We start from the raw sequence: 27,698 nt of genomic DNA on the forward strand, positions 1-27,698 counted from the left end.
GGCATTCTTAGAGGGCATGGAGAGGACGGGGGGGGGGGGGGGGGAGGAGGAGGGTGCCATAGAGGCAGATGAAGAGATGATATCCATCTTAGTGATAAAGGAGTCCATGAGCTCCTCACACGTGTTGCTGGAGGTGAGGGTGGAGGGGGTTAAGGAGATGGTTGGTAGTGGAGAAAAGAACCTGGGGGTTATCTTTGCTCTGCAGGATGATGCTCGAATAGTGAGCAGAGGAGAGCGAGCGAGATAGTGACACTCAGTTCACGACTGCAGGTACCTTACAAGTTGCCAGGCATACATGCAGAAGGGGAACAAACCCTCCCATCATATTTACACACATGCTTTTACTAGTGTCAAGGTTACCTTTCCCTTGGATTTCACAGAAGCAGCTTGCTGTTTCCGTTCAAATAAAAATTAAGATTGACCAGCACTATAAATGCACCGAAAATAAGCGTTCGTGTCACAGTCATAACAAAAATGGTACAGAAAAAACATTCCTTTTTGAAGATTTTTAATGTCTGGAAAAGCCTTTAACAGCGAGAGGAAAAGAAATAAGTGAGGGGGAAGACTGTTTTGTTCTGGGTGTTCTTGCACACCTCCTCGCGGTCGATGGTTCCCTGTGGCAGAAGTCTGGCAGCACTTGGCCTGCTCGGGGATGACGCACAGACCTTAGAAAGGCAACACAAAGAAAATAACCTAAAAAGAGTTGAGGTACAGTCTCAACGGAAACAACATTTGCACATACTCGGTAGTGATTTCAAGGCTTAGATTCTCAATTTGAAGTCCAGATGATGGTTGTAAACCACGCCAGGTTCACACTTCCAGTTTAAAACCATTATATCAACTCATTGACGAGATCATTTATCTTGCAATCGCTCCCAGGTAACTTTTAGTCTCTATCCCTTTTGAATAACTGTACAGATCTGGATAGAACATAGCTTCTAATGGCAGCACGAGGACTGAAGGAGTCTTCAAAAATAAAGATTTATCTTGATCGTACAGTAAAAAAAAACTCCCGCACTGCCAGAGACCAGCAGGTCAAGGATAAACACAATTACAGTACTCAATGGCTCAACAGATTTTGCTGATTTTCTGCAGTAATACAGAACGCTGCTCCTCACTGACCAGGTTCTCGGCGATGGAGTGGAGGAAGTGTTTTTCATTGACTTTGCTGAGTAACCCAGAGGTACAGGTGTTGGCCATCGTCAGGGTCTCATACTGGGAAAGCAGCTCCAAGGCTACGTAGTACAGAGCCTCGGAGGTCCCACTGGGCATCATCACTATGATGTGAATCACGTGGCAAAAGAGCTGCACGACCACAAAGATGGCCTCCTGACCTCCGTCTGGATTCTGAGCTCCATGTCCTTTGAGTTTGCACTTCACAGACTCCAAGATGTCCGACATGCTGCCAGCACACTGCCTTGCCACGTAGTTCCATGCCGGTGTTGACAGCCAGTCAGAGCAGCTACAACTGCAGATCAGCTGAAAGGCCCTCAGCAAAAGCTGAGAGAACTGCAGGTGATGCGCAAAAGGTCGGAGGTTAAGCAGCGGCATGTAATGAACGTATTCCAGGGTATACGGCACGTGAAGTAACTCGCGCTGCAGAAGGCTCTTCACAACATGGTTGAGACGCTTCCATTCACTGGAGCTGCACCAAGGCAGGACCTGGATCAGAGCAATGAGAAAGCCTTTGCTGAACATGTTGACCTCCTCGACATTTTTAGCATCAATAGTTAGATGGGACAACATCTGCTCCATCATATGAGTGGAGATGCAACAACATTCCATCCAGGCTAGCAGCCCAGTGCCTGGACCATACTGTGGAAGGTTAAGTGGGGACCACCCATCGTCAGCAAGATCACACACCTCAAACAACGTGGCAGGTACCTCGTACTTAAAATGGCCCCCAAAGATGCTTTTTAACCATAGACGCACCGTCCAGTCCAACTGCTCCGTTTTTCTGTACAGCCAACAAACAGATGTTGACCATGTCTCCGGATTTACAGAAATTATCTGTTCAACAGTGACACAAACCATATCCACCGTCTCAATTAGGAGGCCTTTTGTTTCTATGGAAATGCGATTGGATGTCTTATTACTGTCCTCCTCCCAGCATAAGATACAGCGATCCAGAAGCTGAGAAAGAGCAAAAATGAGAGGGAATGGGCAACAGGCAATGAGCCAGTGCTCTTTGGCCCCATCGTCAGTCACTGGCATTTTTAGAGCACTGTTAAGAACTTTGAGAGGAAACTCAATATTGGAGTTACTTTCCATCAGATGAGGAAGGACAAATATCTTTGAGGCATCTGCAGGTTGGAGAAGAGGAATTGGGGGTTCATGATCAATTACTTCTCCTGGTTCCATCAGCGAGATCAGGAACTCAAGAAACTGATTTTCCTCCTTGGTGGTGGCGAGGCTGCCCCAAGCAGTTTCCACGAGACACTTGGCCAAGAGATTTAGCCCGTCCGAAGACTGGTTGTCCTCAAAAGACAGTGCTGGTAGGGTCTTTAGGATCTGGGCGAGTAGCTTATGAGCACCTAGATTCACCGCAGCCAAGTGGCACGTTTTCTGCAGGGTGGCTTCTGGGTTTAAGAAAGCAACTCGTGCGATGGCAGTCACTGCTTTGTCAATGCTGTTTACAGTCTCACTTTGTGTAATGCAATTGAATGCCATGTTCACCTCCTCGTCAAACCAACCCTTAAAAACTCCCCCATCTTTACAGAGGCCGTTGCTCCCATAGGAGGACAGGACTCCCAATAGGGCTTTATTTTTGTCGGCGATCGAGAGGGCAGACAGGCAATCCAAAACGACATTCTTCAATCGCTTGACTTTTGATGTTTCATTGACGCTACAAGATGATTTAAGTGTTCCAACTAACCTCAATACTAAATCAGCATCTTGAAAAATCTCTCGGTTTCTTTCAAGGCAATCAAGCCAGCCATCCTCTGAAAGAGCCCAACCAGGACTTGATGCAAATATTTTGCATATCTCTGCGTATCTTTCCATTCTTCCGTCAATTATCGTCAAGGCTACAGACAGCTTAACTTTATCGGAGGTAGCGGCATCATCTAACACCACGTAGGAGCCAACTTTCTCCACAAAGGAGGTGGAGCTCAGCAGGAGATCAGATAGAGTTTTCTTTGCATCCTGAGATAGTGTATTGGAGTTTTGAAGCACCGGACAGATTTCACTCAAGCACTTCAAACTTTCCACTGTCCTGTAAATGGCAAGGCTTCGCCTCTGAAAGTTGGAGTCGTTCTCGAGCTCAGTTTGGATGTCAGTCTCCCACGACTGGAAGATATCAGCAAACGCCTCAATCCCCGGAGTCAGCGCTTCCTGGGACAGCTTGAACGCGGTATTTTGATAAGAGGCTCTCAGCTCTCTCTCTGCCTCCTTGACACTCCTGATGAAACTCTCTGTAACTGGAAACGTTTGGACCATGGGATTATCCAATACAATCAGCTGGGAAAATTTCTGCAAATATACTTCAGCGGACAATTCAATAATATTGTCAGAAAGCACCGATTTGCATATCAGGTCTGACAGCTTTGCGAGAGCAGAGCACTTATAAATATAAGGGGTTATATGACTTTTCATTCTCTTAAGTCCATCTAGTAGGAGAGAAGGAATGGACAGGTTAGCTGAAGATCCAGGCAAGCTCTCTGAAGGGAACAAAGGAGAAACGTCAGGATCTAGTTTGAGTCTCTTGGAGGAATGACAGAATTCATCAGACACACGTGCCAGGTATTTTTTAGCCTCAACTCCAAATGTTTGGACCATTTCATCCCTTTGCCCTTCATTTTGCTTCATTAGTTCCCACCATACGTCGAGAAAGATGGCCACATCTTCACCGGAGGTGCCATCAAGAACATGGTCCACGAAATGGGTCATCTCCAGGTGGCGTCTGTCTGCCGGCAACGCGGAAAGCAGCTCGACAAAGACTTGCGAGGCCCCCAGTGATTTTACCAGCTCAAATAAAACCGTGTGACTGATCTCTGGGATCATGCTTTCTGTTGAAAAGAAGAGGTCTTCCTTCCACCTTCGGTCACTCTCCGCATCTGATCTCCCCTCAATATTAGTTCCACTTGCATGAGGGTTCAGCAGCTTTGCCCATATAAAAGCAAGTACTTTCTTCTGCCATCGCTTGGTTTCTACGGCATCTTGTGCCATATCAGTCTCCCTACCACAGATCTCATGCACTGCACAGACAATAGGTTTTCCTAAGGTTGCCCAATCAGATTTCTTCATTTCCAAAAGTATCTTGTGTTGACTTTGTTTCTTGGCCAACAGAAAGCCACCATGGAGAACAGCCATCTTCTCACAGCAGATCCAAGATCCTGAAAAGAGCAGAACAATCAATAACTCCCACTTGTTGAAAGCCAAATTCTTTATTTCGAAACTTTCATTACTACATCAATAATTAAAATACATTTTAGTTACAACTTGCATTTATATAGCACCTTTAATGTAGCAAAAGCACCCCAAGGTGCTTCACAGGAGCGTTATCAGACAAAATGTGGCACTGAGCCACATAAAGAGATATGAGGATATGTGACCAAAAGCTTGGTCAAAGGGGTAGGTATTAAGGAGCGACTTAAAAGGAGAGAGCTGGAGAGGTTTAGGGAGGGAATTCCAGAGCTTAGGGCCCAGGCAGCTGAAGGCACGGCCGGCAATGGTGGAGTGATGAAAATCGAGGATGCGCAAGAGGGCAGAGTTGGAGGAGCGTGGAGATCATGGAGGGTTGTAGGGCTGTTACAATGGCTAACTCATTGATGAGGAAGTATGCTCTTCTGAACTGGCATGCAAGCCAGTTTATGGGCTATAAATTCCATTTTTGGTCATAGCGGTATTTTTCTGCCAAAAATACCACTATGTCTCTACTATGACTCTGAGGCCTAACATTCGGGATAAAATGCGCCCAGCGATAAAAATTAGCGTTGCACGAGGATTCGTGGCGCATACCACAAATTTTCTCCAAGGCCGATACCGCTGCGAGTTGGGTCTAGGGAAAACCCCCCCTCCCCGGCCAGCCACCCCCACAAAAAAAAAAATCACAAAACATTCACAAGACACTTAACTATCGAATCGCTGCAAAAGAATTAAAAAATAAAACCTTTAACTTACCTATTTGCAGATCTTCATACCTACACCGCTGTTCCAAGGGTTGCAGCTCAGATTGTTCCCGTCCTATCTACGGGTGCGCTGTGAGGCAAATTTTAGGCGAAAGCGCTTTTTCCAGTCTTGCACGCCGACGGTCCGGTCCCCAGCGGTACTTAAAAACCGTCGGTGCAAGACTTCACCGAATTTCCCGGTTCACCGTTTTTCCCCCAAAACGGCGAAATAGCGCCGAAAAAACGGGCACAACGTTGGGGAATTTCCAGCCCTATGAATAAGAAGATTTGGCCAGCAAGCTTCATTCGTAACGTCATACATGAGAACATGCGGCTCAAAATGTCTTTTCCAAACCCGCATTTAAAAAGTATAAAATGTAACTCAAAGACATCACAGATGCCTCTCTACTGTATGTTGGGTTGGGAGACGATTCAGTAAAGTACAAATCCTATAATATACTCTATGGGCCTGAATTCGGTCGAAGCCAAGGCCCGCCGATGGCTGCCGAGAGACCGGGCAGTACTTTGCCAGGAAGATTCCTCTAAAACAGGTGGCAGTACCACCAGGCGGCCAAACAATGGCTTACGCCGTCAATCTGGGCGGCAGCTTTCAATCTCGGCGGCAAAGGCTCTTGCTGCCGAGGATGCAATCGGGTCCCGGGACGGCAAATAAAAATTATAGCAAAAAAAACACCGCAACACCTTCAGGGGACTCCACCCAGGTAAGCCGCTGTAAAAAAAAAAAATGTTTAAAAAAAAAAAATGTTCACTAACCTTTGTTTCCATTCTTCGTACTTACCGTCGGGGTTAGAACAGCCTCCATGCAGCGGTCCTTCCCCCTGCTGGCACTAACTCCTGCTGACTCCCGCCCCAATTTGGCAGCTCGGCGGGCGGGAGGCCACTTATGCTACTTGGCCACCAGAGATCCCGGCGGTATTCCACTCCCGCCCACTCCAGTCCAAGAGGAAAATGGCAAAGAGGGGAGATCCACAACAAAACACGCCGGCAGTCGGTGGTAAGACCACCAATATCGGGCCCTATAATTCTAAAAATGCTGACGGTCTATACCATGAAGTTGAAGGATGATAGCTTGCCCAGCCCACCCATGTGCCAGCAGGGAAGTAAATGAGTGGAGGTCAACATGGACAAGTGCAAAATAGTACATGTAGGAAGAAAGAGCAAATGAGTTCTTCATGAATGGTCTTGTAATAGCTAAAGATGAAGTTGCGAGAGGTCGAAAGGTTATGAATAGTCTTGATGTACAACACACCCACTCTTTGCATAGCAGTAATCAACATAGCAAATAGAATGCAAATATATAGCCAAAACAGTAGAGCACATTAACATAAGAAAATAAGAAATAGGAGCCGGAGTAGGCCATTTAGCCCCTCGAGCCTGTCCTGCCATTCAATAACAAGGCTGATCTTCTACCTCAAATCTACTTGCCTGCACTATCCCCATAATATCCAAAAATCTATCGATCTTGAATATGCTCAACGACTGAGCTTCCACAGCTCTCTGGGGTAGAAAATTCCAAAAATTCACCACACTGAGTGAAGAAATTCCTTCTCATCTCAGTCCCAAATGGCCGACCCTTTATTCTGAAACTGTGACCTGTGGTTCTGGACTCCCCAGCCAGGGGAGACATCTTCCCTGCATCTACCCTGTCAATCCCTGCAAGAATTTTGTATGTTTCAATGAAATCTTCAATTAGAAGGTATGCTTACACTACATAGCACTCTGGTCAGAATACAGTACAATGTCCACTTCTGGTCACTAAAACACAAAGGAAACTTTCAAGCTTTGGAAGCAGTTCAGAGAACAGCCACGAGACTGATTATTACTGTCAAGGGACTGAGATATGAGCAAAGACTGGAGAAACTTGGGCTCTTCAACCTTGAAGAGGTAACTGAGAAGTTATAGAGTTGTACAAACTATGACAATGGGCCTGTATTTAGGGTCGGAGGTTTCCCGTGGGCGGAAGTCAACGACCAGCAAAAAATCTACAAACTTACCTTCTGCCTCGGGATCTACAGAGACTTGCGATCCTGGACCTCTAAGCATAGGCCTGCGTAAAGTAAAGGCCCACGGATGCCAGGGGCGCATATGGTATGCAAGCGCCCCATGGATCACGTGGGCTTGCCCAACCAAAGAAGGGGTTCCCCATTCCTGCTTATGGGGATTCCATATACACAGAATTCCGATAGCATGAATGCGAATCACAAAAAATACATTTTTTAAAAACATCACATATTTAAAATTAAAAGACAATACCTGTATAATTAAACATTTAAAACAAAAATTAAATTTTTTGAAAAATAAATAAAAATGTTCTAAAGGGGCTAAAAATAACAGTGCCTTATTACGTGTGTGTTTATTTGCTTAAATGAATGGGGAAAAAAATGGCATGTTTTTTAAAAATTCTTACGCTGGTAAAAGCAGGCCTTACACTTTTACCAGGCGTAAGAATTTCACGGGAATTCGCTGGGCAGATAGCCCAACTTTCCGTCCACGAAGGCCCTGTCCCCGGGGATGTGGATGATCTGTCAAGAGGATTCTTGGCAGATTGCAAGTTGTGAGGTTTAGCGCATGCCTAAACCCGGCACTTGTGCGGTCCCTACGGGTGCATGCGCGCCTCGAACATGCCGACAGGGGCCGCAAATTACGGCCCACAAGAACAAGTGGGAATGGGTTCAAATTAGTAAAAAGAAAGCTTACCATACAAAAAATGATCAGGCTAGCGAGCAGACTTCCAGGGAGGGCAAGGGAAGTAACAACACTAATTATTTAAGAAGCATTTGGAGGCCGTACGAGAGTCTTGCTGGCTGGACGAGCCAGGTGGCTCTCATCGATATACACCTTGTGATCCATTTTCCCATGAAATGAGGAGGGAAAGAAAAGTCACCATTGAATGCTCTCACACACCTCCTACCAGCTGACTCGAGAATGACAATTGGAGACATTTAAAAAACAGGTGCCTGACCAAGGAAAGCAGAAGGACAGACAGGTAAGTAAAGATTTAAATGAGGGAAAGGGAAAAAGCAGCAGCAGTTGTATTTTTTTTTCAACAAAGATGCCATCAAAATGTATAATATACCCATAGGGCAAGACATTTTCAGTAATCAACAACTTGTATTTATATAGCGCCTTTAACGTAGCAAAACATCTCAAGGCGCATCGCGGGAGTGTTCACAAACAAAATTTGACACTGAGCCACATAAGGAGATATTAGCACAGATGACCAAATGCTTGGTCAAAGAGGTAGGTTTTAAAAGGGGCCAAAGGAGGAGAGAGAGATAAAGAGGCAGAGAGGTTTAGGGAGGGAATTCCTGATCCATGGCAGCTGAAAGCAAGGCCACCAATGGTGGAGCGATTAAAATCGGGGATGCACAAGAGGCCAGAATTGGAACAACGCAGAGACCATAAAGTAAAATAACATGCTACCCAACATCATTATTGAGAGTGCTTTCACCAGATAGACTGCAGCGGTTTAAGGCGGCCCACCACCACCTTCTCAAGGGTAAGGGATGGGCAATAAATGCAATAACCCAAGAGCGAAGAAAAACCAATGGGTTCAAATTATAAAATGTTTTATATTCTATTGCAAGAAAATCTATTTCCACATTTATGGTAGTAGAGAACTAAATAATTAGAGTGAGTTTTATCATTGTTATTCTTAATTGGGGAAGGAAAAGAGAAATCAGCCATGGCATCATTATACAATGGTTAACTTACGTTAAGAACATTATTTTATTTATCTGTTCACTATTTGTTTCTGGATGTTATTGATTTGAACTGCAAGTGCTGATGGAAGGCCTGCTGGGAGAGAGTCACTGAACCCAACAGTGCAAGAGGGCGGAACGATCAGAAAATGCGTCAGTTATCGATTACTATGTTCTTTCAACTGTGTGTACTAAAATTGCACCATTGAGCTGTGTAGCCCAGTAAATTCTCTAAGCCAACGTATCTGAGGAGATATATTTATATAAAATGTTAAATTCTATTTAGAAATTATTTGTAATGATTGGACCTTAAAAAGTACAGGCCGTATAACAAAACTGCAAATTCATCAAATTTCTAGTGATTCAAATCCCTCCATGGCCTCACCCCTCCCTATCTCTGTAACCTACTCCAGCCCTATAACCCTCAGAGATATCTGCGCTCCTCCATTTCTGGCCTCTTGCATATGCCTCGATTTTCATGGCGGCTGTGCCTTCAACTGCCTGGGCCCTAAACTCTGGAATTCCCTCCCTAAATCTCTTTCGCCTCTCTACCTCTCTCTCCTCCTCCAAAATGCTCCTTAAAACCTACCTCTTCATCTGTCCTAATATCTCATGTGGTTCGGTGTCACAATTTTGTTTGACACGGCTTCTGTGAAGCACATTAGGACGTTTTATTCCGTTAGAGGCACCATATAAATGCAAGTTGTTGTTGCTGTTGCAGTCACTAGGGGGTGGCACTGTAGGGGGGGAGGGGGTCAATACCTCTATAACTGCACCCCAGGAAAAGACAGCACCTTCAAGAAAGAAGGGGGGAAAAAAATCAAAATAAAACCCCGACGTCTGCAAGAACACACTGATTTTTGTTACTTTCCGCACAACATCCAGCTCACTGAACCTTTAAAGTGATGCACCATTTTGTAGTTGAATCTGCAAAGGTAGCCCAACATCACATAGCTTCAAGTTTGATCCTTGGTCTGTGTCAAGTTGTTTGATCTCCTGACAGGATGAGGGCACTGCAGCTACATATTTCTGCTCGCCCTCAGTCTGACTTTTTCTCACTACGCACCATACAGCACAGGGGCAATCTCATTAATACATTTAGCTATGAGGAAAAATTGGATAGGCTGGGTTTGTTTTCTTTGGAACAGAGGAGGCTGAGGGGAGACCTTATTGAGGTGTATAAAATTATGAGGGGCCTAGGTAGAGTGGATAGGAAGGACCTATTTCCCTTAGCAGAGGAGTCAACAACCAGGGGGCATAGATTTAAAGTAATTGATAGGAGGTTTAGAGGGGATTTGAGGGGAAGTGACTTCACCCAGAGGGTGGTGGGGGTCTGGAACTCAGTGCCTGAAAGGGTGGTAGAGGCAAAAACTTTCACCACATTTAAAAAGTATTTGGATATACTCTTGAAGTGCCGTAACCCACAGGGCTACGGACCAAGAGCTGGAAAGTGGGATTAGGTTGGGTAGCTCTTTGTCGGCCGGCACGGACACGATGGGCCGAAATGGCCTCCTTCCATGCTGTAAATTTAAGAACATAAGAAATAGGAGCAGGAATAGGCATTTGGCCCCTCGAGCCTGCTCCACCATTCAATAAGATCATGGCTGATCTATGATTCTATTCTATGATTTTAACGGAGTGACTACTGCCAACGAACCGAAAGGTCCCAAATTTAAAAAATAACGTTCACAACAGACGGGGATCTGCGTAAATGCCAACTCTTATTTACGTTTGATGATCAAAATCCATTTATTATTTGCAATATTTTCCATCTTTACAGTTAAGATTTGGAGTTCTGTGGCGACTCCAATTGGAGAGTAAACACAGGCAAGGAATACAGAGAAACGAATATTAAAACATTCCTGCTAGTTTGGGTCGATAAACATACTTGTTATTTAAAAGGTGTTTTGTAGCGTTTTTTTCCTTTGTTGGAAATAATATTATAAAGAAATGCAAATAAAATTTAAAATGCGCATCATTTTCCTATTAACAATTCAGGGTCAACTTTATCTCAAGTTTTATATGTTTATCTTTTTTTTCCTCTTCCCATCATCTAAGCAGGGTGTGTGCTCAACTTCACTGCCTTTTTTAAAAAAAAAACACTGGAACTGAGCACGTGCAACGACGTCCAGTCCGTTGGCAGCAGTCGCGTCCATATTTTAAAGCCTACTTACTTCTTTTTTTTAATAAAAGGAACAAAATTCAGCAGCTTCTCTGGAGAAATCAGCCAGCCGAAGTATTCAAACAGCAAGTTTAGTACCCGATGTATTTTTAATGGGTTCAACTAGAGAGTGTGGATGCTTTCTCCAACTTCAGCGAAATTTAGCAACCCTGGCACTGCAACAGAGGCACCCTCTGCTCAGTTTATGCTTTGGAGGAACTAAGACACAAAACATGGTTTAAAAGAAAAGAAAATAGAAAATAAAACTTACCCAACTCCATTTTGAGAGATTCTTTCCCGGTTCTCCAATACACTGTGCAATTCCTGATGATTTGATTGGACAATCAAACTTGTGATGTCAACGACCGCAAAACCTTTCAAAACAATACATTCAAGTAAAGCTTTTGAAATAAATTTTAAAAGACAATTTGTAAAGAATCTCCCTCCGCAATAAAGGACAATTTTATTGCACCTGGAGTATTGCGTACCACACCTGAAGTATTGTGTACAGTTTTGGTCTCCTTACCCACGGAAGGATATACATGCCATGGAGGGACTGCAACAAAGGTTCACCAGACTGATTCCTGGGATGGGGGGATTGACCTATGAGGAGAGATTGAGTAGACTAGGCTTACATTCTCTATTTAGAAGAATGAGAGGTGATCTCATTGAAACATACACAATTCTTACAGGGCTTGACAGGGTAGATGCAGGGAGGGTGTTTCCCCTGGCTGGGGAGTCTAGAACCAGGGACCATGGTCTGAGAATTAGGACTGAGATGAGGAGAAATGTCTTCACTCAGAGGGTGGTGAATCTTTGGAATTCTCTACCCCAGAGGGCTGTGGATGCTCAGCCGTTGAGTATATTCAAGCCAGAGATCGATAGATTTTTTTTAGATATTAAGGGAATCAAGGGATATGGGGATAGTGCAGGAAAGTGGAGTTGAGATAGAAGATCAGCCATCATCATCATAGGCAGTCCCTCGGAATCGAGGAAGACTTGCTTCCACTCTAAAAATGAGTTCTTAGGTGGCTGAACTGTCCAATACGAGAGCCACAGTCGCTGTCACAGGTGGGACAGATAGTCGTTGAGGGAAAGGGAGGGTGGGACAGGTTTACTGCACGCTCTTTCCGCTGCCTGCGCTTGATTTTTGCACGCTCTCGGCGACGAGACGCTAGATCAGCCATGATCTGATTGAATGGCGGAGCAGGCTTGAGGGGCCGAATGGCCTATTCTTGCTCCTATTTCTTTCATTATGATCTTAAAATTACCACTCAACCCTGCCCAGTCCAGGCATTTGGATTAGTGTCACCCAAGTTTAATTAGTAAAGGGATAGTAGATTACAGTTTTGATCAGAAGTTCCATTTGTGTCACCCACGTGCCCATCCTCCGTTCATGGTGATTCTATGGGGCTAACCGTTGCACTTGCCAGTATCTCAAGCCTGTTCAAAAAAAAACTTTTTAAAGAGTTGCTAACTTTAGCCTAGCACAAAGTTGTATTTCAAAAATGTATGCCCAGACCTCCGGGAAACTCCAAATAGGATTTGTTTCTGATGTTAGGAGGAAGCAGACCTTTCCACCCAAATTCTACACAATAAAAGAAAAAAGTTGCCACGAGGAGAACAGAACTTTGTATGTGGATGAAGACTCGCTCGCATACAGAGCTCCACAGTCACTGCACTACTGGGACTCCAATTAACGTGGATCACATCAAGTGTGAGACACTGCAGCCACCAGAAACCAATCAATATAACTGCAGCAAAGACTTGATTTGGCCTTTTGAAATGTTACGGTTTGCTCCAAAGCTTTTAAACACACACATTGCCCATTATATCGAAGTCATAAATATAAATTATCTCAAGGAACAACACTTCATCTTTCAATTTGGCACTTTACAACCTTCCGCACATTGAGTTCAACAATTTCAGATCATTACCTCTGCCCCTATCTTTTCGGACGGCAGCTATTGCTGGTGATTCTGATATTGCCGGTGATTCTGATATTGCCATTTACACCTCCTCCAGACCCATCCTTTGTTTCTTTACGTGTCAGATTACCATCTTCTTTTGCCTTGTACAAATCAGACTTGTGCCATTTAATCTCTCCTGCCTTCCACCCGATCACAAACCTTCCTTTTCGTTCTTTCCTCCCCTCCCCCCTACACTTGCTTAAAATCTGTTACATCTCTAACTTTTGAGAGCTCGGATGAAGGGTCATCGACCTGAAACGTTAACTCTGTTTCTTTCTCCACAGATGCTGCCTGACCCGCTGAGATTTCCAGCATTTTACTTTAAATCATCTGAATCCACTGTGTAAACGTTGCAGGCCAAAATGCTGTGCTTTTTCAGACCATACTAATGTAACTTAATTAAAATCATACAGATTTTAATTGTACAAAAAAAAAACATATTAGCTCAATTTAAAGAGGTAAGAATATAAGAAATAGGAACAGGAGTAGTCCATACGGCCCCTCGAGCCTGCTCCGCCATTCAATAAGATCATGGCTAATCTGATCATGGACTCAGGTCCACTTCCCCGCCCGCTCCCCATAACCCCTTATCCCTTTATCGTTTAAGAAACTGTCTATTTCTGTCTTAAATGTATTCAATGTCCCAGCTTCCACAGCTCTCTGAGGCAGTGAATGCCACAGATTTACAACCCTCAGAGAAGAAATTTCTCCTCATCTCTGTTTTAAATCCTAAGTGAAATTTAATGCTGGAACCAAGGCAACAGAAAACTATGACAACCTGGACAAAAGCAGGATGTTGGAAATATGAAATAAAAACATTCATGTTTCAGGTCAATGAAATGGAAAAAATTAGAGATGCAACAGATTTTAAGCAAATGCAGGGGCAGGGAAAGGTGAGAGGGGAGGAAAGAACAAAAGGGAAGGTCTGTGATAGGGTGGAAGGCAGGTGTGATTAAATGACATACAGTATGATGGTGCAAGGCAAAATGAAAGGTAATGGGACAAGTAAGGAATCAGAGAATGTTTACAGCACAGAAGGAGGCCATACAACCCGTCGAGCCTGTGCCGGCTCTCTGGAAGAGCACTTCAGCTAGTCTCACTCCCCCGCCCATTCCCGGTCGCCCTGCAAATTTTTTTTTCTTCAGGTACTTAACAAATTCCTTTTTGAAAGCCACGATTGAGTCTGCCTCCACTACCCTTTCAGGCAGTGAGGAAACAAAAGATGAGTCTAGAAGAGGTGTAAATGTACATAGCAGAATCATCAACAGCTGCCATCTGAAAAAATAGCGGCAGAGGTTATGGTCTGAAACTGTTGAACTCTATGTTGAGTCCGAAAAGTGAGTCTGTAAAGTGGCTAAAGAATTGGATTTGTATAGCGCTGCCTTTCACGACCACCGAAGGGCTCAAAAGTGCTTTACAGCCAATGATGTACTTTTGGAGCGTAGTCACTGTTGTAATGTGGGAAACGCGGCAGGCAATTTGCGCACAGCAAGCTTCCACAAACAGCAATGTGACGACGACCAGATAATCTGTTTTTAGTGACTAGTGGAGTGCCGCAAGGTTCTGTGCTGGGGCCCCAGCTGTTTACATTGTACATTAATGATTTAGACGAGGGGATTAAATGCAGTATCTCCAAATTTGCAGATGATACTAAGTTGGGTGGCAGTGTGAGCTGCGAGGAGGATGCTATTAGGCTGCAGAGTGACTTGGATAGGTTAGGTGAGTGGGCAAATGCATGGCAGATGAAGTATAATGTGGATAAATGTGAGGTTATCCACTTTGGTGGTAAAAACAGAGAGACAGACTATTATCTGAATGGTGACAGATTAGGAAAAGGGAAGGTGCAACGAGACCTGGGTGTCATGGTACATCAGTCATTGAAGGTTAGCATGCAGGTACAGCAGGCGGTTAAGAAAGCAAATGGCATGTTGGCCTTCATAGCGAGGGGATTTGAATACAGGGGCAGGGAGGTGTTGCTACAGTTGTACAGGGCCTTGGTGAGGCCACACCTGGAGTATTGTGTACAGTTTTGGTCTCCTAACTTGAGGAAGGACATTCTTGCTATTGAGGGAGTGCAGCGAAGGTTCACCAGACTGATTCCCGGGATGGCGGGACTGACCTATCAAGAAAGATTGGATCAACTGGGCTTGTATTCACTGGAGTTCAGAAGAATGAGAGGGGACCTCATAGAAACGTTTAAAATTCTGACGGGTTTAGACAGGTTAGATGCAGAAAGAATGTTCCCAATGTTGGGGAAGTCCAGAACCAGGGGTCACAGTCTGAGGATAAGGGGTAAGCCATTTAGGACCGAGATGAGGAGAAACTTCTTCACCCAGAGAGTGGTGAACCTGTGGAATTCTCTACCACAGAAAGTAGTTGAGGCCAATTCACTAAATATATTCAAAAAGGAGTTAGATGAAGTCCTTACTACTCGGGGATCAAGGGGTATGGCGAGAAAGCAGGAAGGGGGTACTGAAGTTTCATGTTCAGCCATGAACTCATTGAATGGCGGTGCAGGCTAGAAGGGCTGAATGGCCTGCTCCTGCACCTATTTTCTATGTTTCTATGCTATGCTGACTGAGGGACAAATATCGGCCTCACTGAAAGCTGAGGTGCTGTTCCTCATTGAGCTTCGCTGGAACAGTGCAAGAGGCCGAGGACGGAGAGGTCAGAGCGGAGCGGACAATTCAAGCGGCAGGCGGCCGGAAGCTCGGGGGAGGGGGTCACGCTTGCGGACAGAACCGGAGGTGTTCGGCAAAGCAAGCGGTCACCCAATCCGCGAGTGGTCTCCCCGACATGGAGGGGACCGCACCGCGAGCAGCGAACACGGTGGACTAAATTGCAAGAAGTACAAGTAAATCACTGGAAGGAGTGTTTGGGAGGCCCTGAACAGTGGGTAGGGGGTGAGGTCAAAGGGCAGGTGTGGCATCCTTTGCTCTTGCAAACCCGCGCCCACTCGTCTTAATAAAGCCGCGCACACAAACAAAACACACAGAAAAGGCCCCTTTCGAGGATTTGCGGCTTCAATGGGAACGCCAGGCCTCCTCCACCATCACTCACCTCCCTAGCAACCGCTCAATGCGTCAACCCCTCCTCACTCGCTGCTTCTCCGGGAACACGGCCCCACACACACACACACAGCCAGCCGAGCGCCGCCGCCCTCGCTGCTGCCCCCTAGGCAGGCTGAGCAACTGCGTGGTCGCTGCAACTGAGCCTTGTCCAGATGAGCAGTGAGCATTGCAACACACACAAGCTGAGGGGGGAAAAAAAGCATACTGCAAGATTATTCCAGCTTGACTGAAAATATTCGTCTTTAAATATATATATATATATATATATATAATGCACTTTGTTTTCCTGTTTTGTGTGTATTGCCTTTTGTTATACATGTTTTAATGTGCCCAAGTCCAAAACCAGATAGTTGATAGGATAGAAGCAATAGGGAGGGGGGAAGGGGAATATCATGGCTTTAGTTATAAGACTTGCTTTGCTGACAGTGAAAATTAACCAAAAATCAAAATAGCATCAATAATTATTGCCTCCATGTCACAAGACAAAGAAACATGTATGGAGGACATTGACTTAAAAAAAATGTGTGCAGTTTACAATTTAGAAATGTATACACAGTCCATTCAAAAGACGTGATCCAGAGATGAATGGAAGGAAGTCCTATTCCCTTTTGAAGTGTACAATAAAATAAACCTCAATATCACTGCATTGCTGTTGAGATTTATCATGCTGCAAATAACTCTGTGATTTAATCTGAGGAACATGTTCTCTCCCTCAACAACCTGTCAACAGCAAAAGACAATTGGTAAACACTGAACAAAGTTACACCATGAACACTATATGTAGTTATAAGGAATAATAAACTAGGCTATGTTTCAAGAACATGACCTACTTGTGGATTATGACACTATACAAACCCGGAGATGTATTTCTGTTGTGAAACATATCACAGCCTGTTAATTTTCGATACTTGCCTTTTCCCCACCATTGTTCCCCTTCTCCCTGACTAATGTTTGAGCAACAATCCCACGGGGAGCCCGCTGAACCTTGCCCAAGTGGTTATGCCTCATGTGTGAACCTGGAGCTTGACTATCAGCAGGTTGTGTTACCAACCTCCGACCTTATGCAACAACAACAACTTGCATTTATATAGCACCTTTAACATAGCGAAACATCCCAAAGCGCTTCACTGGATTATTATGAGAAAAAAATTTGGCACCGAGCCGCATCAGTAGAAATGAGTGCAGGTGACCAAAAGCTTGGTCAAAGAGGTATGCTTTAAGCGGCGTCTTGAAGGAGGAAAGAGAGGTGGAGAGGTTTAGGCAGGGAGTTCCAGAGCTTGGGGCCTAGGCAACAGAAGGCACGGCCACCAATGGTTGAGCGATTATAATCAGGGATCCTTAAGAGGGTAGAATTAGAGGAGCGCAGACATCTCGGGGGGTGGTGGAGCTGGAGGAGATTACAGAGATACCGAAAGGCGAGGCCATGCAGGTATTTGCAGGGGTACGAAGATTAATTGCAGCATCCCAACTGCTGCCATGGTTGAAACACAGAAACATAGAAACATAGAAAATAGGTGCAGGAGTAGGCCATTCGGCCCTTCTAGCCTGCACCGCCATTCAATGAGTTCATGGCTGAACATGCAACTTCAGTACCCCATTCCTGCTTTCTCGCCATACCCCTTGATCCCCCTAGTAGTAAGGACTTCATCTAACTCATTTTTGAATATATTTAGTGAATTGAATCAGGTTGAGATCAGTCAAGTCAGCACAGATCAGGAATCAAACCAGGGACATCCTGGGTTTTTATAATTCAGTACTACACTTGGTAATATATTTAGCCGCTAGATCATCAGGGAAACTTCTATCCATTTTTTTAATGATATATAAAATTCAACAATTTCACTGCACAGGATTCTCTACAGGAGCACCTTCACCGACGGACTGCAGCGGTTCAAGAAGGTGGCTCACCACCACTTTGAAAGTGCAGTTGCAACTGATTTGGAAGAGAGTTTTATCCAGGGTCAGGCACTGAAAGAGGTGGGATTGGGAGCAGGGAGGGGAATGTGGGTGGGGAGAAATTCAAGGAATAAATAAGGAATGTTTAGAGGAGCATTCACAAAACAGAGCCAGAGAAAAAAAGTTGTGAGGAAGAGAAAAGCCAGAGGCTAGATAGTAGAAATGACAAGCTTTTTTCCCTATCCTATCCAGATGTGAGGAGTATTCAGGTTTGGGAGTTAATTAGGCCTTGTAAAGAGTTTAGCCCAAAAGAGTAAACCAAGCTTCTTGGAGTACATGTGAGGCTTCCACTTGAGGTCATAATGAGGCCAGAATGGTGATAGATGAAGAACGACAGTTGATGAACAGTTAAGGAGATATTTCACAACTTTCAAGAAAAATATATTGCAGTGAGGAGGAAAGGGTGTAAGAGAAAAGATAGCCATCCGTGCATAACTAAAGAAATAAAGGACGGTATCCAATTAAAAACAAGTGCATACAAAATGACCAAAACTAGTGGGAGGACAGAAGACTGGGAAGCTTTTAAAAGCCAGCAAAGAACAACTAAAAAAATGTTTAAGAAAGGGAAGATAGACTATGAAAGTAAGCTAGCACAAAATATAAAAACAGATAGCAAGAGTTTCTATAGATATATAAAAAGGAAAAGAGTGGCTAAAGTAAATGTTGGTCCCTTAGAGGACGTGACCGGGGAATTAGTAATGGGGAACATGGAGATGGCAGAAACTCTGAACAAATATTTTGTATCAGTCTTTACGGTAGAGGACACTGACAATATTCCGACAGAGGATAGTCTAGGGGTTATAGAGGGGGAGGAACTTAACACAATCACAATCACTAAGGAGGTGGTACTCAGTAAGATAATGGGACTAAAGGCAGATAAATCCCCTGGACCTGATGACTTGCATCCTTGGGTCTTAAGAGAAGTAGCGGCAGGGATTGTGGATGCATTGGTTGTAATTTACCAAAATTCCCTGGATTCTGGGGAGGTCCCAGCAGATTGGAAAACTGCAAATGTAACACCACTATTTAAAAAAGGAGGCAGACAAAAAGCAGGAAACTATAGACCAGGTAGCCTAACATCTGTGGGTGAGAAAATTTTGCATTATTAAAGAAGCAGTAGCAGGACATTTGGAAAAGCAAAATTCGGTCAGACAGAGTCAGCATGAATTTATGAGGGGGAAGTCATGTTTGACAAATTTGTTGGAGTTCTTTGAGGATGTAACGAACAGGGTGGATAAAGGGGAACCGGTGGATGTGGTGTATTTGGACTTTGGACTAGGCATTTGACAAAGTTCCACATAGAAGGCTACTGCACAAGATAAAGGTTCACGGGGTTGGGGGTAATATATTAGTATGGACAGAGTATTGGCTAACTAACAGAAAACAGAGAGTCGGGATAAATGGTTCATTCTCTGGTTGGCAACCAGTAACTAGTGGGGTGTCGCAGGGATCAGTGCTAGGACCCCAACTATTTACAATCTATATAAACGACTTGTAAGAAGGGACTGAGTGTAACGTAGCCAAGTTTGCTGATAATACAAACATGGGAGGAAAAGCAATGTGTGAGAGGGACACACAAAATCTGCAAAAGGACATAGACAGGCTAAGTGAGTGGGCAAAAATTTGGCAGATGGATTACAATGTTGGAAAGTGTGAGGTCATGCACTTTGGCAGAAAAAAATCAAAGAGAAAGTTATTATTTAAATGAAGAAAGATTGCAAAGTGCCGCAGTACAGCGGGCCCTGGGGGTACTTGTGCATGAAACACAAAAGGATAGTATGCAGGTACAGCAAGAGATCAGGAAGGCCAATGGTATCTTGGCCTTTATTGCAAAGGGGATGGAGTATAAAAGCAGGAAAGTCTTGCTGCAGCTATATAAGGTATTGGTGAGGCCACACCTGGAATACTGCGTGCAGTTTTGGTTTCCATATTTACGAAAGGATATATTTGCTTTGGAGGCAGTTCAGAGAAAGTTCACTAGGTTGATTCCGGGGATGAGGGGGTTGACTTATGAGGAAAGGTTGAGCAGGTTGGGATGCAGAGAGGATGTTTCCACTGATGGGGGAGACTAGAACTAGAGGGCATGATCTTAGAATAAGGGGCCGCCTATTTAAAACAGAGATGAGGAGAAATTTCTTCTCTCAGAGGGTTGCGAATCTGTGGAATTCACTGCCTCAGAGAGCTGTGGAAGCTGGGACATTGAATAACTTTAAGACAGAAATAGACAGTTTCTTAAACGATAAGGGGATAAGGGTGGGGAATTGGACCTGAGTCCATGATCAGATCAGCCATGATCTTATTAAATGGCGGAGCAGGCTCAAGGGGCCATATAGCCTACTCCTGCTCCTATTTTTTATGTTCTTGTGTTCTTATGACTAAGGATGGACCCTCAAAAGATTGGCAACTGAAACAGTGATAAGCGATGGACACTAGGAACATGCCAGTCCAAATGGCTGTGCTACAGATTTCTAAAAGTCGGACTTTTTATTTAAATGAACTGTGTTTTTTTTTAACAACACATGTATTTTCTCACAGAGTGGAAATGACCACCTCTTCTGCTCCTTTCTGAGTATTTCCACCTGCATAAGGAAAAAGCTGTCACTTATAACATCCATATTGAGCCTTTCCGCTTGGCTGTCAAAGCACCAGAGAGCCATTTTCTAAATCATCAGGAGATACAGAAAAGGTGGTCTTTCCTGGGACGCAACAATGGTTATGGTCCAACTTTATCCCAGAGACAGGGAGATTGTGGCAGAAAGAGGGACGGAACTTCACGTATTCCTGCAAAAAGTAAAATAAAAAGAAAGACTTGCATTTATATAGCACCTTTCATGACCCCAGCACATCCCAAAGCTCTTTACAGCCAATTAGGTATTTTTTGAAATGTAGTCAGTGTTGTAATATAGGAAACATGGCAACCAATCTGCACACAGCAAGCTCCCACACACAGCAATGTGATAATGACCAGATAATCTATTTAGGTAATGTTGGTTGAGGGATAAATATTGGCCAGGATACCGGGGATAACTCCCCTGCTCTTCTTTGAATAGTGCCATAGGAACTTTTACGTCCACCTACAAGGGAAGGTGGGCCCTCGGTCTAATTGGTCACCTGCACTAATTTCTACTTATGCGGCTCGGTGTCGAATTTTTTTATCTCATAACACTCCTGTGAAGTGCCTTGGGACGTTTCACTACGTTAAAGGCGCTATATAAATACAAATTATTGTTGTTGTTGTAACGTCTCATCCGAAAGATGGGAACAGAACAGGCAAGGTCATTGCAGGGAAAGGCAATCAGAGAGATTGTTGGATGCCGAGCGAGCAGATGGCGGGGATAATTGAGGCAGACAGAGGGTGTTTGAACAATACTCGCTTGGAGGTAAGGAGATGTTGGGGCATTGAAGATGGAGCTTCATTTTACCGAGTCTGTTGGTTTATGCCGCTGCTGCATGCCAGAAAGATTCCTTACGTCCCGTGCGTCAATCTGCGCTTACGTTATCCAAAGACCAATAGTACTTTCATCATAATGGATTCGTGTGTACAAAAGCAATGAAGAGAAGTACAAAATAACAGTCTCATTGTGGGGAATCAGTAGTGCTCATTCTCTCATGAGTAATGCCAACATTTCAGAAAACATAAAGACTGGTGCACATAACTCTGGTCACACTTCTTAGGTCAACAGTCAATACTAAAAATGCCTGTGTAATGGACAGTGATGGGTATTCTCTATGTAAGCAGTGCCCAATGACATGGTAAGTGTAGGTTGTGGTTACTAGGTGGCATTGCTGCTCCACTGTATCCTATACTGCTGTATTCTGTGAGTAACCCACAAGTGATGTCCTACTGTAGAATTATACAAAAATAAAGCACCGGTTGTACAGGGTGGAACACACTATCAAGGCTCGAATTAATATATAAAAGCATATATTCAGACTTCACTTCCAATGTTTTGAGATTTCAACAGAACATTGTGACAAGATTTGTGGTTTTATTCTCCATTTAATTTTTTTATTAGAAGGATTATTGAGTGGGGGAAAAGACATAATAATATCACAAATTTTTGGGCATCTAAAACTCAAATATGTAAGGTGAATCTGAGCAAGAAAAATGGCAAGCATCAGAGACTTTTTACCTCCTCCATTATTGCCCTGGGATACATTTACCTGAATGCTGAAAATCCTCTAGTACATCACCACGTTGTCCAGGGCCACGTCGTAGATCTTGATGACTGGGGGGCAGTGCTGTGTGGCGGGGTCAGGTTGGTGGAGGACCTTTGTCTTACCGATGTTTAGTGTAAGGCCCAAGCTTTCATACGCCTCGGTGAAGCTGTTGACAATGGCTTGGAGTTCAGCCTCTGAATGTGCGCAGACGCAAACATCATCCGCGTACTGTTGTTCGACGACAGAGGATGGGACAGTCTTGGATCTAGCCTGGAGACGTCGAAGGTTGAACAGGTTCCCACTGGTTCTATAGTTTAGTTCCACTCCAGCGGGGAGCTTGTTGAGCGTGAGATGGAGCATTGCAGCGAGGAAGATCGAGAAGAGGGTTGGCGCGATGACGCAGCCCTGCTTGACTCCGGTCCGGACGTGGAATGGGTCTGTGGTGGATCCGTTGGTCATAACTCAGGAACCTACTATCAGCAAGGGCAGATATCGATGACGAGGTCCAACACCGCCTCCAGTGCGCCAGCGCAAACATCGGTCGCCTGAGGAAGAGAGTGTTCGAAGATCAGGCCCTCAAATCTGGCACCAAGCTTATGGTCTACAGGGCTGCAGTGATACCCACCCTCCTGTATGGCTCAGAGACGTGGACCATATACAGTAGACACCTCAAATCGCTGGAGAAATACCACCAATGATGGCTCCACAAGATCTTACAAATCCCCTGGGAGGATAGATCCACCAATGTCAGTGTTCTCGATCAGACCAACACCCCCAGCATCAAAGCACTAACCACACTCGACCAGCTCCGCTGGGCGGGCCACATTGTCCGCATGCCCAACACAGGACTCCCAAAGCAAACGCTCTACTCGGAACTCCTACACGGCAGGTGATCCCGAGGAGGGCAGAGGAAACGTTTCAAGGACACCCTCAAAGATTCCTTGATAAAGTGCAACATCCCTACTGACACCTGGGAGTCCCTGGCCAAAGACTGCCCTACGTGGAGAAAGAGCATCTGGAGGGCACTGAGTACCTCGAGTCTCGTTGCTGAGAGCGTGCAGAAAACAAGCGCAGGCAGCGGAAGGAGCGTGTGGAAAACCAGACTCCCCACCCACCCTTTCCTTCAACCACTGTCTGTCCCACCTGTGACAGAGACTGTAATTCCCATATTGGACTGTTCAGTCACCTGAGAACTCACTTTTAGAGTGGAAGCAAGTCTTCCTCGATTTTGAGGGACTGCCAATGATGATGATATGATGATGATGAGTACATCACCTAACTGGCCATTCTTCACGTATGGACCATCGGCTGTAAAGTGTCACAGCTGAGCCCAGTTTTGTCCTCGTGATTCCAGGAGCATCTCCTGGCCAATTATTTTTGCCCCTTCCCGGCTGAGCTTGGCTAACACAGCGCAGACCATATCTTATATTACAACATCAACTTGCATTTATATAGCGCCTTTAACATGCAAAAACATCCCAAGGCGCTTTTGTGCCACAAATTGCTGAAAATTTGAATTGATAACGGCACGGCAAGGTCAACAGGGCACCTGGGACGCCCTGCATGTCATGTCCAATCGTCTACCTCCTTAACTTATTTTAAGGATAGGGAAAGAAACAGAGCGAACGCAGAAGGAAATTGGGTGAATTAGAGTAAAATTAGACACAGAAAAATAAATAAAGGGCTCAATTTTTCCCAAAGCTTTTTTTGGGCCTACTTTGAAGAGTTACACCAATTTTTGGGGGGGGCCCAAGTATGCCCCCAAAAAATGTTCTAAGTTTCCCCGTTGGAGTTCTTCATTTTGGCGTGGCCTCACCTGTTCTTTAGTTTTGGGGGTGGAACCTTGATCTGCGCTAAAAAGATTGGGTTGCCACGGTAACCAGCGACACAATGCAGGCTGAGGCTACAAAGTGAAACATACAGCCAGCTCACAACACATTAAAATACATTGCAGCAAATTAAAAACACATTAAAATACATTGCAGCAACTTACCTCCAATTATTAAAGTACCCCCCCCACCCCACCAGCCCCCTCCCGATGCCGGTGCCAATCTCCGCCCCTAGCCCAGGCCGCAGGGCTTGCCGTCTACTTCCCTAGCCGTCCCTAGCCCCGAGTGCCTTGCTGTCTCGGTCCCGCTCCCCTGCCCCTAGTCCTGGCCGAAGGGCTTGCTGGTTCGCTCCCCCACCCGACCCTGGCCCCAAGTGGCCTCCTGGTCCACTCCCCCGCCCCTAGCCCAGGCCGAGTGGCCTCCCAGTCTGCTTCCCCGCCCCTATCCCAGGCCGAATGGCCTCCTCCCTCCTGCACCTAACTATACCGAAAGGCTTCCCCCGCCCCTCTCTCCTACCTCTCCTGTTACTGCTGCCCAGGCATCTGCTGCACTTACCTGCGCCGATTTCTTTACCAGCCACAATTTCCTTAACTCTTCAGAAGGTTTTTCTGCAGAGGCCACAAACACTGGCCTAAGAAGAACTGGAGTAACTCTCAGTTGGTCAAGCTTGCCTAAATGGCCAGAATTGACACGGGTAGTAGGTTATACCCCCTTTGGCTGAAAAAAAACGTACCTAAAAAAATCGTAACTGAGTTACATTGGTGTAAATTGATCGGGGAAACTGGTTTTTTAAACATAGGCCAAAAAAAGCAGCCTGCTCCAAATAAAACAGCGCAAATCACTGGGGAAAATTGAGCCCAAAGAGAGGGAAAGAAACAATGGATTAAGAGAGAGGCACATGAAAAGAGCATTTAAAATGTAAAAATTAAAAAAAATCTCTCGGAACAATTTACTACCTGCGGGAGGGAGTTTCAATAGTTCCCTTTCTGGGCCTTCCGAGGTCACGATTCATGTCAGGACCATAAATCGCACCATTGACATGAAATGACACCCTAAATATCGGCGGCGAGGTTCAAGCGCATTCACACTGCAAACGCAGCAATTTCTTGACACTCATGAGGAGGTTGACAATGAGTTCCCGTTTTGGCGAGGCTAATGACGGAGAGGCGTAAATTGACGAGCAATTTGTAGAGACTGATGGCGTATCTCTTCCTCATCACAAAATGCAGGGTTTTTTTACACACTAACAATGGCGGGCATTGTGAACACGTCGTTATTTTGCCAGCAATTTTTGGCCCTGTATTTCTTTTATTAGAGCACCACATAATGGTGGAAACTGGTCAGTGCAATTAATCTCAACAACAACCAATATTTCTCTAGCGACTTTAACGTCTCTAGCGTCTGTGTATCAAGGTGGTTCACAGGAGCGTTTAAAATAAAATTTGACGCTGAGCCACATAATGAGATATTAGTGCAAATGATCAAAAGCTTGGTCAAAGAGGTAGATTTTAAGAAGCGCCTTAAAGGAGGAGAGGTAGAGCGGTGGAGGTTTAGGGAGGGAGGTCCAGAACTTGGGGCCTAGGCAGTTGAAGGAACAGCCGCCAATGATGGGGCAATTAAAATTGAGGATGCTCAAGAGGCCAGAATTGGACGAGCGCAGACATCTCGGGGGGTTGTGAGGCTGGAGGAGGTTACAGAGATAGGGAGGGGCGAGGGGTGGGGGGGAGATTTGAAACATGAGAAAATCATAACTTTGCTATATTTGGGCTCAGCAACTCTGGAGCAGTCAGGCTAATTTGGAAGAGAATTGCCTTTTATTAACTGATAACTGGGGGGGCGGCGGAGAGTGGGAAGACTTGCAAAATTTCAGCAGTTCTTAAAATATGTTACAGTCAAAATAAAAATAAATGGTCACTATGTTGCAGAGATCGAACTCTGCCTAAACACGGGTGTGAAAATGGCGAGGAATGGTGATGGGTTACCTGACTGAGGTGGAGGAGCTGGTGGAGGGTGTGTTGGCCAATAAACAGCAAATTTTGGATCCGGAGGGGAAGTGAAATCGGAACCGCAAAGTACTGAGAGCATCACATAACAGCGCTGGCCAATCGGGTCTTCTTCTTTCGTATGGTACTAGCAAAGCAAATCAAACATCAATATCCAAGTTGGATATCCAGGCCAAAGCTTCCGGTGTAACAGCGTGGATATCTTGTAGGCTGCCTGCGAATTGTGCTCGATGATGTGCTCCAGGGTCTGATTAGGAGCTCCACAGTCGCATGATGGAGATGCTTTAATCTTCCATCTATGGAGAAGGTGGCAGCATCTACCATGGCCGGTTCTGAGGCGGTTGATGGTTGTCCACTGTTTGCGAGGAAGCTTTGATCCTTCAGGTTGTGCTGTGGGGTCCTCTACAAGGAATCCATTCTGTTTGTCACAGTTCTTCCATATTTGGATATTAAGGGAATCAAGGGATATGGGGATAGTGCAGGAAGATCAGCCATAATATTAATGAATAGTGGAGCAAGTTCAAGGGGCCGAATGGCCTAATCCTGCTCCTAATTCTTATGTTATGTTCAAAGCATATCTCCATCAGTCATCATCAAGGCTGAGGGAAGATCACTGAAGGGCTTTGGCCATGGTCCAAAATGGCCATCTAGATTTGAGACGGGTTGGTGATAGGTTGTTCAAGTCGGCCGGGATCGGCATGTCTTTGCTGGTGTAGCGGTTGTATTCTCTGGAGGCGGCATATTCGCGGCGTAGGTGTGGTGGTGATGTTTGCAAGCACAGGCAGCCAAGATATTGGTGTTGATAAAAGCGTACCGGTAATAAGTCTCATAGTAAAATTCAGCTGGACATCAATGGATTTGACATGCGGACTTGATCGGGTAATGTGATGGTTTGTTTTGGAAACACGTTCATCATGATTCGGAAATGAAAACCTGAGATCAAAGGATTCAACCTTTCCCCTTTGAACCCAAGATGAAATGCGCGCCTTTGGCAAGACCCTAACGAGTTGCTCAAGGCTCCTGTATAATTCGTGAGGAGAACTGGCCATGGTAGCGCATGTTAGAGAACCATTTGCTTTACAAGGCATGGACAGCACATGCACAACTGTAAGGCCATATAAAGATGTTGTGGGATTTTCCTCGACATTGCAAAAGAACCAACGGCGACATGAGAAAAATAAAATTACGCAACGAGTGGTTGGGATTTGGAACGCACTGCCTGATAGGATGGTGAATACAGATTCAATAGTAGGCTTTAAAAGGGAATTGGATAAATACTTGAAGGAGATAGAATTGCAGAGACATGGAGCCAGAGCGGGGAGTGGGACTAACTGGATTGCACTTCGAAGGAGCCAGTGCAGATTCGATGGGCCGAATGGTCTCCTTCTGTGCTGTACTACTCTACAATTAAAAAAAATTACTGAAATCAGCTCCCAACAGGATTGTGATTTGGGAAATGCTACCTTTTGTGGGAAGGTGTTCCCCACCCCCAGACCTTGTTTAGGATTGGAGAACAGATACAGTGATAATACAAAGAAAGAAAAACTTGGATTTATATAGCGCCTTTCATGACCACCGGACGTCCCAAAGCGTTTTACAGCCAATGAAGTAAAAAAGTAGTTACATTTCCCTGGGTATCTGCGACCTTGGCTGCAGTGGCCATTCTTCAAGCGTGAGCCCAGTTAGTGTCAGCAAGATCATTCAAGGGCTGGGAAGG

The 27,698-nt window shown here is 45.0% G+C and overlaps 1 protein-coding gene across 3 annotated transcripts; it reads right to left on the reverse strand.

Annotated features, from left to right (window-relative positions):
• Nucleotides 1–491: 491 nt before the first annotated feature.
• Nucleotides 492–16,098, reverse strand: gemin4 (gem (nuclear organelle) associated protein 4). Of its 3 annotated transcripts, none has more exons than XM_070857049.1 (3): nt 16,022–16,098; nt 11,263–11,365; nt 492–4,334 (listed from the first exon to the last, which is right to left on the reverse strand). In XM_070857049.1, exons 2-3 carry the CDS (start codon nt 11,270–11,272, stop codon nt 1,069–1,071), a joined length of 3,276 nt encoding a protein of 1,091 aa, XP_070713150.1. In that variant the 5' UTR covers nt 11,273–11,365; nt 16,022–16,098; the 3' UTR covers nt 492–1,068. The 3 variants fall into 3 exon arrangements, with proteins under 3 accessions (XP_070713150.1, XP_070713152.1, XP_070713151.1); XM_070857051.1 differs by lacking the exon at nt 16,022–16,098 and adding an exon at nt 12,929–12,949; XM_070857050.1 differs by lacking the exon at nt 16,022–16,098 and adding an exon at nt 11,485–11,519.
• Nucleotides 16,099–27,698: the final 11,600 nt, after the last annotated feature.

Source organism: Pristiophorus japonicus, chromosome 16 (assembly GCF_044704955.1).
Source record: "Pristiophorus japonicus isolate sPriJap1 chromosome 16, sPriJap1.hap1, whole genome shotgun sequence".
NCBI lineage: Eukaryota > Metazoa > Chordata > Chondrichthyes > Pristiophoridae > Pristiophorus > Pristiophorus japonicus.